Source organism: Fundulus heteroclitus, chromosome 6 (genome assembly GCF_011125445.2).
Source record: "Fundulus heteroclitus isolate FHET01 chromosome 6, MU-UCD_Fhet_4.1, whole genome shotgun sequence".
Taxonomy (NCBI): domain Eukaryota; kingdom Metazoa; phylum Chordata; class Actinopteri; order Cyprinodontiformes; family Fundulidae; genus Fundulus; species Fundulus heteroclitus.
In genome coordinates, this window is record NC_046366.1 from 22801711 (window position 1) to 22816449 (window position 14739).

The 14739-nt window shown below is 39.4% G+C and overlaps 2 protein-coding genes across 2 annotated transcripts; both read left to right on the forward strand.

Annotated features, from left to right (window-relative positions):
- Positions 1-345: 345 nt before the first annotated feature.
- Positions 346-2665, forward strand: LOC105920584 (chemokine XC receptor 1). The gene is made up of 2 exons (XM_012856187.3): positions 346-396; positions 710-2665. The coding sequence occupies exon 2, from the start codon at positions 732-734 to the stop codon at positions 1884-1886; it is 1155 nt and encodes a 384-aa protein (XP_012711641.2). The 5' UTR covers positions 346-396; positions 710-731; the 3' UTR covers positions 1887-2665.
- A 5425-nt stretch (positions 2666-8090) lies between these two features.
- On the forward strand, positions 8091-10098 carry xcr1b.2 (chemokine (C motif) receptor 1b, duplicate 2). Its single transcript, XM_012856186.3, is given in 2 exon segments — positions 8091-8266; positions 8269-10098. Coding segments are annotated over 2 exon segments (987 nt in total). The 5' UTR covers positions 8091-8134; the 3' UTR covers positions 9124-10098.
- Positions 10099-14739: the final 4641 nt, after the last annotated feature.

The following is a 14739-nucleotide window of genomic DNA, read 5'->3' on the forward strand; positions in this document are numbered from 1 at the left end:
TTATTATTATTATTATTGTTGTTGTTGTGGTCAAAAACAAAATAAAGAAGAAAAGGAAATATTAATGTATCCACTGATAACGGACAGTATTACAGGCTTGTTGGAAGTGCTTTTTTACAACATGTTTTATTAAATAAATATGTTGCTGTGTCAGTCAAACAGCAGACCTGGGAATTAAAAACTAACTTCTGAAAGTCACCCACATCTGAGCGCCATTTGTTTATTTTTTCCATATTGTGAATTATGACCATGTAGGTTGCAAAGCAAATGTGTTGTATGAAACCACTAGATGAAATGAAATTTTTTCTGTTCCTCTTTGATTTCTATTTAAGGTGAGACTCACTGCCCATGTCCTCAATGCTTATGGTCCCATCAATCCTGAGCACCATTGTGCAGGTACAGTATGTTTCTATATTAATTGTGTTTACTTAACTCAGAAATATTTAGATTTTTTGGGATTAAACTTGTTGTGCATTTCAATGTAAATGCTTTATATCAGAGGGCTAAACTCGAACTGTCCTGATAATGCCAATGAATGAAAGCTTTGATTTTCATCTATTACATTATCGTTTTTTATGTAAATAAAATGCATTCAGTCATACAGGTTAAAGGGGTAAAGTAAAATGTCAGAAACCTTGTTAAAATACCAAAGATAAAAGGCAAAATCTGATTTTATTGAATCATCTAACAAAACTTTTTATGTGTTTAGATTGTTTTCCTCTTGGAGAAAAATGGCCACAGACGACTACTTCCTGAATAATGAAACTGCAGGCATCACCCCTGCAACAGCCTTTGAGACGTCAATGAACCTTTCAACAAGCCCTTCTTTTGATTATTATACTGCTACTGATTATGAGAGTGATGACTGCGACCAAAGAAGCTTGATTGTTTTTGGAGCCAACTTGACGGTCATCTTTTTGTCTTTTGTGATATTTTTCAGTCTGTTTGGCAACCTCCTTGTTCTTGTGATTCTGTTCAAGTACGAGAATGTCAAATCAATCACCAACACGCTGATCCTGAACCTGGCTGTGTCGGATCTCTTCTTCACCTTAGGCCTGCCCTTCTGGGCTTACTACCACATTCATGGATGGACCTTAGGGGAGCCTGCATGCCAAGTCGTCAGCTTTATTTTCTTTCTTGGGTTCTACAGCAGTGGTTTCTTCCTCATCCTGATGACAATTCACCGCTACATAGCTGTGATGAATCCTCTGTCAAGCGTTGTATCCACGACAGGCCCTTCTGGGATTTTAACAGCGGTCCTGGTTTGGATTGTCAGTATCCTGGCAGCCACTCCTGTCTTCATCTTCATCAAAGTCCAAGAAATCAAACACTTTTCAGAATCTGGTGATGAGTCTTTTTTTTGTGAATATGGGAGCTCTTTTGCTACAAAATTGGGAATCTATGAACAAAATGTTCTCTTTGTCTTAACGGCCTTGGTGTTTGTTTTTTGCTACTCTCAGATTGTGTGCCGTCTTCTGCGCCCTACTGCCCAAAGACGAAGAAACAAAACTGTCAAACTCATTTTCATTCTCATGCTCGTCTTCTTTTTGGGGTGGGGACCTTATAATATTGTAATTTTTCTGAAGTCGCTGCGTCATGGGGCCCCAACAACTGCCGAAGATTCAGAAAAGTCAGACATTTGTTTAAAACACAAAACCCTTGAGTATGCCTTCTACGTCAGCCGGCTCGTTGCCTTTTCTCACTGCTGCCTCAACCCGGTGTTTTACGTGTTTGCAGGAGTGAAATTCAAAAGCCATTTAAAAAAACTGCTGGAAAACTTGTGCCACAGCAAGAACAGGATCTCCAGAGGAGATAACAGACACACAATCACGTCTTACACAAGCGGCAACGAATACCCGTGCAGCGTTCAAAAAAGCAGTTTCTAATTTGAAAGAATGAATGTTTTTTTTTTTTTTCATTACATCAAATGTAAATAATACTTTTAATTTTAGCATGTCTTATATGGTAGAAATACAAACCTTTTGTTTTTAGTTTCAGGGGTGGTGGAAACATGATGCATCTGAGAGCTTCGTCGGGTGAAAACAAAAGACATGTAGACGTTTGGTCCTTATAATTTGGCTGGGATGAATACAACTGGACTTTTATTGAAGAATCAAAATCTAAATGATCCCACAAAACTTGAATGTCTGGTTCCAACCATTAACGCTGAACAGTTCTCTCAGATAACTGTTAAACTGCATTCAGCAACAAAAATAAAATCATTTTGATTAGTTTTTTTATTTAAGCATATTTGACCACATATCTGTACAGACATTTGTAGACATTTGTCATTCTGCTAATTTAATAGAAAAACAGCCTATTTGTCTGCTTGTAGCGGATTATGGGAAAGACTTCTATTAGAGAATGTAAACTATGACAAAATAAAATACGTTTTCGTAACATTTTGTATGTTTTTCCCCCCTTAGGCTTTGCTTGCCTTTAGTGGGATAGAAAGTCGTTGTAATGTAAATAAGAAAAGCCCAGATTTATTTCACTGTAAACTACAATATGTTGTTTTCACTATTTCTATATAACAGTTTTACATCTTCATTTTGTTCATTCCTTGTTCTAAAACAGTTGCTATCATTGATGATGATACGTTTTGTTAAAATGTAAATAGTTGATGCTACCGTCACCATAACTGTATACACTTGACTTCACTTGAATGACTGACTATGTCCACCTTATCTGCAAAGCAATGACAGAAACATGGAAAAAGGATGAGAAGGACGCTGACCGAGATGATTCTTTATGGTTGATATACAATAATTCTTGACATGTACATGTGTATGCTCCTTCTAGGCTACAGAGTTTTTGCTGAAGTCTGTAAAATTAAAAGCAACTGTTACCATTTTTGCGTTTTATACCTGAATTCATAACCATCACTATTTGTCGTTGCAACATTCATTCCAACACAATTCACCTTCTGCATTTAGCCCATCCCTTAGTGAGCAGTGGGATGCTATTGCGTGGCATCCAGGGAGTATTCTGTGGCTAAGCGCATTGCTCAGGGAGCCAGAAAAGCAGTATGTGGGATTCAAACCCAGACCCCCTTGCATCCTCTCCAGGATACAAACAACCAGCTCTCAAACCTCTGGGCCACCATTCCCCATTGTATATGATTTCATATTTGAATCAAGTGGCTAACTTACGTTTTCTACATCAGGATTTATTTATCATTAAGCACAGCAATATCTTAGCATTTATCTCGTCATAATAACATTATATGAAGTCATTGGTCAGTTTGCTGTGACATGAACAACAAGGATATTCCTTTTAGACATACCTCTACACAAGGCAGCAGGTCAAAAAGTTGCTTTGGTCCAGTTCTGACCAGACCAGGATAACTACATATACAGCAGCTCCCAAACGTGTACGCACCCCTTTTAAAAATCTAGGTTTAAAAAAATGAGACCATGATTAATACTCTGAAAACGTTTTGCATATATAATGTCACATCTACTCTAATTCTATTCAGCTTAAAAAAAAAGCAAATCAGTGAGGGAGGAATTGGAAAAAAAAAAAACTCAGATAAGTGCAATAACCAGGTTGCAAAAGTAGGCAGCAACCTAAATTTATGGTTGGTTAAAAAAGCTTAGAATTTATTTTCAGCCACAGTGGTATTGCATGAAATGCTGATGCTGTCAAGTTGGATGGTTGGACTGAAGATGGCAGCACCTGTCTGAGGCACTGTTAGTACACAGAGACGCCTTATTTTTCTCTGGTATATGGATAAAAAGATATTTCAGAGAGCTTTCCAGATATACTCAGAACCTAGAAGGCAATGTTTTATACTTTGAAAGATGTCAGATTTTTTTTTTTTGGACCCTTCAAATCAGTCATCAAAGTTAATCAGACATTCAGAGAAACACTCTGGAGTCTAAGTATGAAAGATTTGCCTGAGGTCAACTAACCAGACCTCAGCTGCTCCAAGTATTATAAAGTATTGAGATTAGAATCTCATGTCCTGTATAGTGCTTGTAAAGTATTCACCCCCTCCCACCTTGGGATTTTTTGTTTTGTTGCCTCAAAACTAGAATTTAGATGGATTGTTTGAGTGATTCATTTAGTGTTGCTTTAGCAGTATGCTTTGGGTCATTGTCCTGCCGGAAGGAGAACTTTTCTTCGTCCCAGTCTCAAATCACAGCAGACTGACAGGTTCTGCTCCAGAACACCCCTGTATTCAGCATCATCCATCTTTCCCTCAACTCGGTCAGGTTTCCCAGTGCCTGCTGATTAAAAACATCTCCACAGCATGATGCTGCCACCACCATGTCCCATTGTGTCCTTGGGGATAGTTTAGGAAGTTTAATTGAAAGAAGGAGAGAGGTTTTGAGAGTGAGGAGAAGATAGAGGATGGAGCCAGCTAGGAATAGGGGGATTTTACCTATGTGGGAACATTTCGTCTTGATTTCTCCCCATAAGATAAGGTAACACATTTAAGATTAATTAGATTTGCTTATCAAGACCGGTATTTTTCAGTTTCTTAATTTATTCATAGGTGAAGGGTCTGTTGTGTTCCAAGGTGTTGGGGTACAATAACAACATCTCCTCCATGCTGAGGCATTACCATGCCTTGCCTGAGAATACGACAACCGGAGATAGATCCAGCCCTGGTAAGTTTTTGCAACAGTATAGATGCACACAATTTCTAAATTGTGTGCATCTATACTGTTGCAAAGGTAACAGATACTCTATTTATTCCATCTTAACCAGCCTCCAGAATAAAAAGAGCTGGATGAACTTCTCATCCACATCACTGTGAAGGATAAACAACCATTCAGTATACGGGATAAGCTTCAGATTTGGCAGTCCATGAGCATCCTATCCCTAGCCAGCCTCCTCGACCCTTGGTTCCACTAATTGTTTTTTTCAGTCATACTAAAGCAACCGAAGCAATTAACAGACTGACATCAGTGTGTGCCACCATTATGCCTTCTAGACTGAGCTCAGAGGAAATTTCCCAGCCTTCCAATGCTAATGATTTCACTGGAGGTAATCTATTATGTTTTCATTTTGAGATCAGTTTCTATTAGAACACTTGCTAACGTGATCTCCTGTTTTCTCTCAGAGTGTGGCATCGTTTGGACACAAATGTGATGGAGGCAAGAAAAATGCAAAATGTAACCGCGGATGGGATGGTCGAAAGTCCAGCGTTTCCTTTCCCATCCCAATATCAGCAGAATGGCAAGTCCACTCGAGTAATGGGAGAGGCAAAAACTACTTTACCGAGGTTTACACAAACTTGCATTTCTGTGCACACGCCAGCTTCTTCTGCGCCCTGTAATTGGGTGTTTTCAAAGACTGGAGAAGTAGTGTGAGGAATTGATTTAAAGTAAAATAAGCTGAAAAACCTTTATTTCTCAATAAAAATGAATAAATCTTCCATTTTGCACATGATTGTCCAAGTTGCACAAGCACGTTTACTGTCTACAAAAAAACATTACACAGCCGGCCATATAAGACTGTACTTTTCTCAGAATAATTACACTCAGAACATGTTCAAAAAATACTTAATTATATACATGTGAAAATCATAAATCATATTAACGATAATTTCCAAGTGCCCTAAAGGGTACATGCAAGCGTCACAGATTATGTTGCTGACTGTGATTATGCACTTGGCCACTAGGTGGTTTCATGTGCAACTGAAACCTCGTGAACTGAACCCGCTGCTGAAGCAATTGGCTCAAGCGGTGCAGTGCCTCTTGAGGCCTCATCTCACTATCAATAATGATGACCACAGAGAGGCTTGACAGAACTGGTGCAGGAGCAGGAACTGATCTATGCAGGTAAAGCGAGGAGTTAGTAGAGGAGGAACTTGAAAACTGAGCAAACAAGAAGTCAGGTTCTGCTGAGGTGAGCTAAAGTCGGGCATACACTGTACGATATTTTCAATCGTGGTACTCATATACAGCTCAAACTGTACGACGAAACCGCAGGGTTTAAAAGTTCACTGCTCACGATATATGTTATTACACTGTGCGGCCCGACGCTCTGATGCGACCTGATTGCTCACACTGTGCGTTCAAAAAAAACCGCAGGTTAGACTCAGCCCCGTTCAGAGATGGCGCTACTCAGACTCGTCTACCCGGAAACCAAATGTCAACAGCAGAAGAAGAAAAAGGCAGAAGTGTTGATGCCCACTGTTAAGTATGAGGCTCACTAGAACAAAATGCGCTGCCTTGGCAGTTCTACGAGTGACTCCTCCGTAGTTTGACCCCATGTCACACGTACTGCCGTCATTATTCTCTTTGCCACTATGTTTTCGTTTAAGAAGACGAAGAAGAATTTCCTTGTTTGCGCATGCCCAGTGCGCGAGGTCGGGGAAAATCGGCTCGTAGATCCGCTTCAACAGCAGGACGAGCTCCCGATCACTCCCGATCACTCACGAGGGCTGACATGTTTGATTTTCAACCGACCGTCCGATTCTTGATCTGGAGGTGGTCGTGAGAGGCGAATCGCACCTCTTTACCCCCCCCCCCCCCCGTATACTACAATACGCAGGACGCACGATCAAGATGAAACTCGGCCCGATCCAAAAGATTCTCGCACGACTGAAGAATCGGCCCGAAAAGGGCAAAAACTCGTACAGTGTACGCCCGGCTTAACGCTCTGACGCCTTCCATCAGTCTCTAGCCACCTTAGGTACGCTTCCTCATTAGTGAAGATGGAAAACACCTGTGCCGGGTGCGCCGCCTGATGCACCCAGCATGAGAAAAGTAGGCACAGCAACAGTACACCTCTGCTGCACCCAACCATTCGCCTGGAAGTATCCCTCTCCAGTTACTCCCATTTACACCACTGTAAATAAACCTTGGTGGTGGATACTTTTGGAAGGACCTGTACAGCATACCAATGGATGTCTAAATGTTAGTTTATTAGTCGATGTTTCAAAGTTTAAAGTTTGTCACTAATATACAAAACAAAATTTGTGCTGGTTCCCAAATTGAAAGCAGCAGCACATGACTAAAGTGCCACATACAGTAAAAACAAAGCTAGACAACATGTGACTGAACAGAGTGAAAACGGCGGTTCATTAAATTGCATGGCCAGAGTGGAAAAAAAACAGCAAAGTTGCAAATAAGGCAGCTGCAGAAGGGGATTTTTGTGTGCTTATTCAAGCTTTTGGTTGCAGGCCATAGCTCTAGGAAATAAATGTTTGTCAAGGCCTGGTAGTTTTTGCCTTATGGTTGAGGGACAAACAGAGCAATGCTATTCATTTCGGTCCTATCCAATCAAAATTGCATGCCTCTGCAGGCATTTGACTCACATCTTGTTGTTGAGGTGTCAGAATGGTTTTTCCTTTTGAGCTACAGCTCCTCCACTTACAGTAATGAGGGGTGGACCCAACCAGCTCTTCACCAAGTTCACCAAGAGACTTCAAAATAAGAACATGCCTGGCAGTGCTTAAAGCCCCTCTGTGTGGTAGCGCCAAGCCTCCTACAGTTGCGTTGTTTCCCTGGTTTACTTGCTTACCCCATACTCTTTCTGTGTCAACTCAAAGGACTTTATGACGAGATGTCTTTCGAAAATAGCTCAAGAGCAACCGCTCCAGGGACACCAAACTGTGCCTGTAATATACTCACCTGCATTACTCACCATTCCTGGGCAGCTCATACGCCCATGTCAGTTTCATATAAATATAGAATATTTTAATAATATTCTATTATTTACATTTTAGACAATCTATGTTTAGTTTCATAAGAAATGTGTAAGATTTACAGTATATATATATATATATATATATATATATATATATATATATATATAAATTATAATTGTGTACCGAGTTGTATTGCCAAATAAGGAAAAGGTTTTCAAATGATAGCGGTCATCGCTGATAATAATCATCACTAATGTCTGACTTAGAATGAAACGGAAAAAGGGAACTTTTTGTTCTCGTTTTTTTCCTTTCCTTTTCAAGCCCATTCGAACAGAGAGATTGCACCGTCTGGGGTGAGTTGTTGTTTAAAGCTTGTTGTACTTGATGTGGAATTTTGTTCCTGTCCTGTAAAATATACCTGAAGTTGCTTTAAAAAAATTGAATAAGTGAGATTAGATCATCTGTTATATCTTTCTTTATAATATAACAAGCCTTAGATTTGTGCTCATATTTCTTAGATAATCAACAATGGAATACAACAACAACTTTACCCAATATGGAGAGGACGGAATCACGGCTCCTTGTCAGGATTCTGACTTTTCAACCATCGCTGGGATTGTGTTCATCCTGATTACCGTCATCAGCATCATAGGCAACACGTTCTCCTCATATGCGCTCTCTTTTCTTTTAAAGATCACACTGTTGTCACAAAAATCTTCTTAATGAACCTGGCTTGCTCCGATTTGATCTTCACTGCCACACTGCCATTCTGGGCTGTCTACCACCTTAAACATTGGATCTTTGGGGACTTTTTATGCAAGTTTATCACTGCAGTGTACTTCACTGGTCTGTACAGCAGCATCATAGTACTAACTGCCATGACTGTCGATCGCTTTTTTACTGTGGTGCTGAACCGCTGGCCGAACAGCCATCCGAGGCAGAAGCAGTGTGCCATCGGTGCCTGTGTGGTTGCCTGGATGATCAGTATTGGTACATCTGTGTATGATTCTTACAAAATGGAGGTTTATGAAGATTTCTTCTGTGAAGAATCCTCTTCTGACGGGGTTGGATATTATGTCCAAGTTGCGCTGCTGTTCTTCGTCCCGTTTGCCATCATTATTTTCTGCCATTGTGCCATCATTAAAACAGTTTTACAGTCAACAAACAGGACAAAATCAAAAGCTCTGTCAATAATTTTTTCTATTGTTGCAGCCTACATCATCTGCTGGGGACCCTATAATTCTCTACTCCTTGTAAGGTCCTTGTACCAACCGGAAGGCTGTGAAGCATTAGAGCTGTTGAGCAAATTCTACCAAGTCTGTCGAATAATTGCCTTTTCCCACTGCTGCATGAATCCTCTGCTTTGTATGCTCTCACAGAAGTTACGGAGTCACCTGTTTTGTCTTTTGCGCTGCAAAGTTGGTAACATGAATAACAGGGAGAGAGCCACATACCAGAACATGTCTGGTATTCAAAATGTCACTACAGGTATCGTGCTGGAGGTGTACAACAGATAACAGGCGGTAACCCCCATGCACAAACACCTTTTATCCACAAATTGTTTGCACATATTATATTTGTATGACATATCCAACAATACTGGTTGCAGTAGGCACAGTCAGAACCTTGCTGTAACAGTATGGATATTTTTACAAATCGACTGGAGTGATTCATCACTTTGAAACATATTTTTCTTTTAAATAACATTTTTTGAGACCAAAAATGTTTTTGCATGTGTGTTCTGGGGTTTTGTAAAATATCCGTTTGAGTGTGGAGATGATCGGAATTATCTTTTGTATGTTCAACGCTCTTAAGCTCTTCTTTTTATTTGCCTATTTTTATTTTTGTTATATCGATGGTGAGGTATGCATTCACTGTAAAAGCAAATGATGAGTCTGGACATGTGATGCTGTTAGAAACAGAAGTGCTGGTCAGGCAACACCAAGAACACCTCTGTCACAAGGAGAAAGATAAATTAGTTGTATATTTTCTTTAATTCATAAGTTATATATTTTTTCTTTGTTATATGTAGGATTATAGTAATTTAAAGCAACTGTTAACCTTGTGGATTGTGTTTTTGTTGTAAGTTTGCAAATGTGTTTGTCATTGAGTGTCAAAATTATGAGCTTTAAATCCATTTTATTTTCTTATTCTTCTTTTGTTATATAGTAAGGAGTTATGTTGCTGTTATGGTTTGAGTGTCATTTGGTTTGCTTTTGACCTTATGGTTTGTGTGTGTGTGTGTGTTTTTAGTGTATAAAACATTCCTGTTTTTAAAAATATACCACTATTTCCTTATGTCTGTTCAATTTGCTGACTCCAACTGGATGAATTGAATTGTTGGAGGAAAACATATATTGGGAAGTGGCATACCTAAAATTGGCATTATCATGCAAAATCCACTTTTTTAACCCTTAAAGGTTCATAGTTACATTATTTGACTTTCTTTTTTATCCATATGTCGGTAGCTCACTCTGCATACAAAGTTTTTATTAAAGATTATCACGTCCTGCTGGTGCATTCGTTATTTTTTTTTTTTTTTTGCATTTTACGCTTTGTTTTTGTTCAATTTTTTGGTAAATAAAGCTTTTTGTGTATATTTAAAATAACAATGGAAGTATGACACTGCACACGTACTGCAGGGGATAAAAAAGGTAGCAGTTAATGGCTATTAGCTTCTCGCAGAGGAGTGATGGAAACAATAAGGAATGGTCCAAGATTCAGTGGGAAAAAAAACACACAAAAAAAAGACTTCAATAGGGAAAAGACTATAATAGTGCTGAGAATACAATATGAACATTCATATTTACTGAAGTGGAAACTAAGGCTAAGCTGCCTGGATGTGACGACAGAGTTGATTGATGTGAGTAAATGTCCTTATTAATACTGTGATAACAGTAAGAGCAATACTCTTCTTAGCCTCTACGGTCTTAAGTACAAACAACATTACAAATAGATTAATTGATTGGGTTGTACCTTGATGCTGTGTCCCTGTTTCCATTTATGAACAGGAATTTTCTTTTTGATGTTTTGATATGAGGCTCTTTGAGCTGCTGTAGGTTTGTTTATTCAATCAATAAATCAATCAATCAATTTTATTGTCAACTACAATTTGCATTGCAATCAATAATTTAGTTCCAGTACAACTGTCCATCACAAACACTTAACAAACATTTTTGGGGAACGATTAACTAAGGCCTTGCGTTGCCTCCAAACTGCCTCGGACCCCGCCTTAATAACGGTTGGTCTTCAATGATGCAGAGCTGCCGCTTTACCGTGAGGCATTGCAGAGGGTCAGGCTTGATCCGGCATTATTTAGTTGTGATTTATTAGTTGCCGTCTGGCGTTCGGATAGTTCTGCGGTACTGTGGGTAGATGACGTCACGTCTGTTTATGTCTGCTCATCGCACCCGATGAGGTTGTTATTTTTAGGCTAAAAAAAAAACAATCAAAACACTATCTGGACTGACACTTGGAGTATACAGCCTTATTTTATCATGATCAACTGGTCTTTTTAGTACAGGCATACAATGTGGCTATATATTGTTAAACACATTTTGTTATGTGCTTGGAGCCTCTAGGAGTGCAGAAAATATCTTTGTATTCTGGTTGGGTGATCTTTTTCAATCAGTTTAGTTTTGTCAGTACCCTATTCCATTTTTTTTAACAATAATGTCTCATGCTCATCAAGGTCATGGACTTCCAGCATACCAATTTCACGAAACTTCTTTTCAAGTTTAAGAATTTAATAGCAGAAATAAAATTAACATCCAGAGAACATCACTGCGCAATGCTGTTTACCTGAATTAACACAATATTTCGATTAATAAATCCTCTCTACTAGGCTAGTGAAACTTAATTAAATTACTAAGCAAAATGAAGATAAAAAGAAGCTAAGCTAAGAAACTATTTACATGCAAAAAACAAAAAACAAAGTGGTTGATCATCATCATCAGAATAATTCAGTGAATCCTGGTTCACTGCAGATCTGATTCCAAAAGCATGGAATGGAGTTAAAAACATCTCTTATGATCATGTATTTAAATCCATTCACAATGCAAAGCCCAAGTTAAACAAAACATTATTTGTTGAAATAATATTCTGAGGACCGGTTTGTCCTGTAAAATCATTTAATTCAGAATCGCTTGCCTTTGTTTATGTGATTCTACCGCCGGCCGCTACGGGTCACTGTAGTAACTCGGTGGCTAAGAGGTTACAACATAAAGTTATCAAAATTGCCTTTACCAACATTGATATTCGATAGTAATGTGGGGATAAGGCTCATAGCACCATCGAAGGATGGCGGAGCAGAACAGTTACGCTTTATGCTTTAAACGTACTCCTTTGAAATGTCCGAAATCGGATGTTAGCAAGGCTAATAGCAGTTTGGCTAGTGCGAGCTACCGGTTAACCCTTTTGTTCTAAACACCATGTGTCCAACGGTTTACAAAACATTTCCCAGTAAACCTTTTAACTTCACCCTCAGCTCACTGCCCAAACCTGTCCTTTGTCTCATGTCAGTTCTTTCCAGTTTTGGCCATTCACGGAAGGAGCGTTGAAGGCAGGGAGAATCTTTGATTTCTTCTTGGCAGGCTAGCGCTTGGCTCTGCAGCCACGTGGTTGGGTCGGAGGCCTGGTCCCTGCCGCGTTCTCTGACCCGGTTGCAGTCTGATTTAAGCGGATTTGCCTCGTGAGCATTCAACAAGGGCTGTGCTGCTGGCTTTCAGTGGAATCTGGGGTTCTCTTCCCTGTGTGCTGAGGAGAAATGCAACAAAACTGTTTTTGGCATGCAGGATCCTTCTTCCTGCATCTGATTATGAGGTTAAGACAGCAAACATAGCTCTGTATTTGCCCGGACATGCTCCCCGGGCGATGATGTCTGTGGGAGGAAGGTTTTTATAGCAACAGGACCCCTGGTGAGAAGAAGGGCCGTACAAGCCTTGAGGGTCTCATGTTGCAGCCAGAGTGGAGTTCCTTTGTTAAACTCTTCCACTGTTCAGAATTCAATCTGAGATCAATTATTTATCATGGCGTTATTATGGCATAACAGATTTAAAGAGACAGCACCAAAACAAGTTGCTCTCAGATGCTCTTCAGGGTAAAAGATGGGCTGTGAAGCAACAATAACGAGGAATTCAGACCAAAGCATTGCAGTTCCACTGTTTACAGACGACAATTTAATGATTTAATTGTGAAAAGGAAGGACTCAAAAGCATAACATTCTCTTTAAAAGGACAGTAGTGAGCACTACCACGCAGCTATCTGAAGGTAGTTGGAGAAGGAAACCTTTGTGTTAGTATCTCTGAATCTTCTGCATGGATGTTTGGACAAACATGAAGTGCTGTGCTTGGAATCCGCGATGTATGAATGAGTTGGATACTTTTCAATGTACCTTTTATACATAAGTGATCACTTTTATTGCTGTTTGAGAAGTTCATAAAAACCATAGTTAACTTTGAAATTAAGCTAATTTGTCAAACTCAGGATTTGTCTTTTTATTTCTAATTATGGACTGCTTCTGGAGTCATGGATATTAAAAACAACTACATAAAACTGTCTTCTAGCAATTCCCGCCTTCTAAAAGGATACTTTGGTATTTTTCTGGATTCTCCCTGAGTTTTAAGTATGTGGTAGGAATAATACCACAGTCCCATATTATCCTTGGTTGACTAGTGCAGACTGGAAAAACAGTCCAACATTCTCTTATGATCAGCAGAGAAGGCTTGTGGCCTTTCCTGGAAGCAGCTGGTGAGTGTCTGCTTGCTTAATCAGAAAGAAACAGAACCTCAAATAACAAGAAGTCAGGCAATGTGAAACCAACCCTGGCCCTTGGCAGACTCAGTTGCAATAAATGCTTGATGGCCATGCTCTGTAGGTTTTAAACACAAAATTGTATCCATTATGTTTATGCAATCTCCATAAACATGTGGAGCAACAAATATCTACTACTACTACTAATAATAATAATAGAAATCAGATAAGACATCACTATGATAACATCTGTAATCCCGATAGCATGCCCCATTTCTCTGTAGAAATAGATTGTGGAGTTACTACTGGTTTATTTGACATATCTTGTTAATTTTGTGTTTCTTTTACTCAGTTAAATAATTTGGAAACAAGCTATAGTGCAATTAATATGAAAAAAACCCCGTCATTATGTGTAAACAATTTGATTGGTAGTAAATCAATCTTCCGAGAGGTTTACAACATCTGCGGCGCTTCAATCAAGGAGTCCTCCCTCAAAAGTAATTGTATAAAAGATGGTGATATGAAACAGAATGAAACTGATTATTTAGGTTAATTAATTCAATATAAGATAGCCCATCAATCCGCTATCAGTTAGAGGTGGGCGATACCGGGAATTTTTAATCGATCCGATACCAAGTAAATACAGGGGGCAGTATCGCCGATATCGATCCGATACCGATACTTTTAACATTTGATTTTTATTTTATTATTACAATTAAATAATAATAATAATGTTATGTTCAGTGTTTTTTTTTTCCTAATCCACCTCTTATATCTTTTAATCCTCATGTAATTTTGTCTGTATTGTGTGCACCTGCTTGTTGCTTTAATCCTATAATTTTCCCCGTTGTGGGATAAATAAAGGATTAGCTAATGTTATCTTATCTTAAATAACACTTTTTAATAGGATATATGTACTGGGTTCTTTCAAGGTCTTAATTACATTTTCTGTGTGGGCTCCAGTAACATATGATAGATAATATCTACTTTGAAAATTAACATGAACTGCTGCTCTGATCTACCTGGATGTCCTCCGGAGGACTGAAACGCCTCAGTCAGTGACGTCAGTCTGTGGGTCTGGTCTGTCGGGGCAATCAGAGAAGTTTCCTCTGTCGCTTTCACTCTTTCCTCTGTTTGTTGTGTTTCCACTAAATTTAACCAGCTTTTTACTAAACATATTTCTCTCTTCAAGTTTTTGCGCTCTGGCTGTCTCTCTCTCTCTCTCCGTGTCTGAACAGGAGCCGCGCGCGGCGGTTGTTTGTGTATGTTGAGTTGAGAGAGCACAGTGGGCGGGACAGGCTGAGCCTGCGTGCTGATTGGCTGGTGCCGCTGAGCCATGTACGAGAGGGGAGGGGGAGCAGCAGCCAGCAGAGTGCCGGTGT

Bases quoted from the DNA above. Each gene is read 5' to 3' on its own strand.
- LOC105920584 (XM_012856187.3), top strand. From the start codon at position 732: ATGGCCACAGACGACTACTTCCTGAATAATGAAACTGCAGGCATCACC.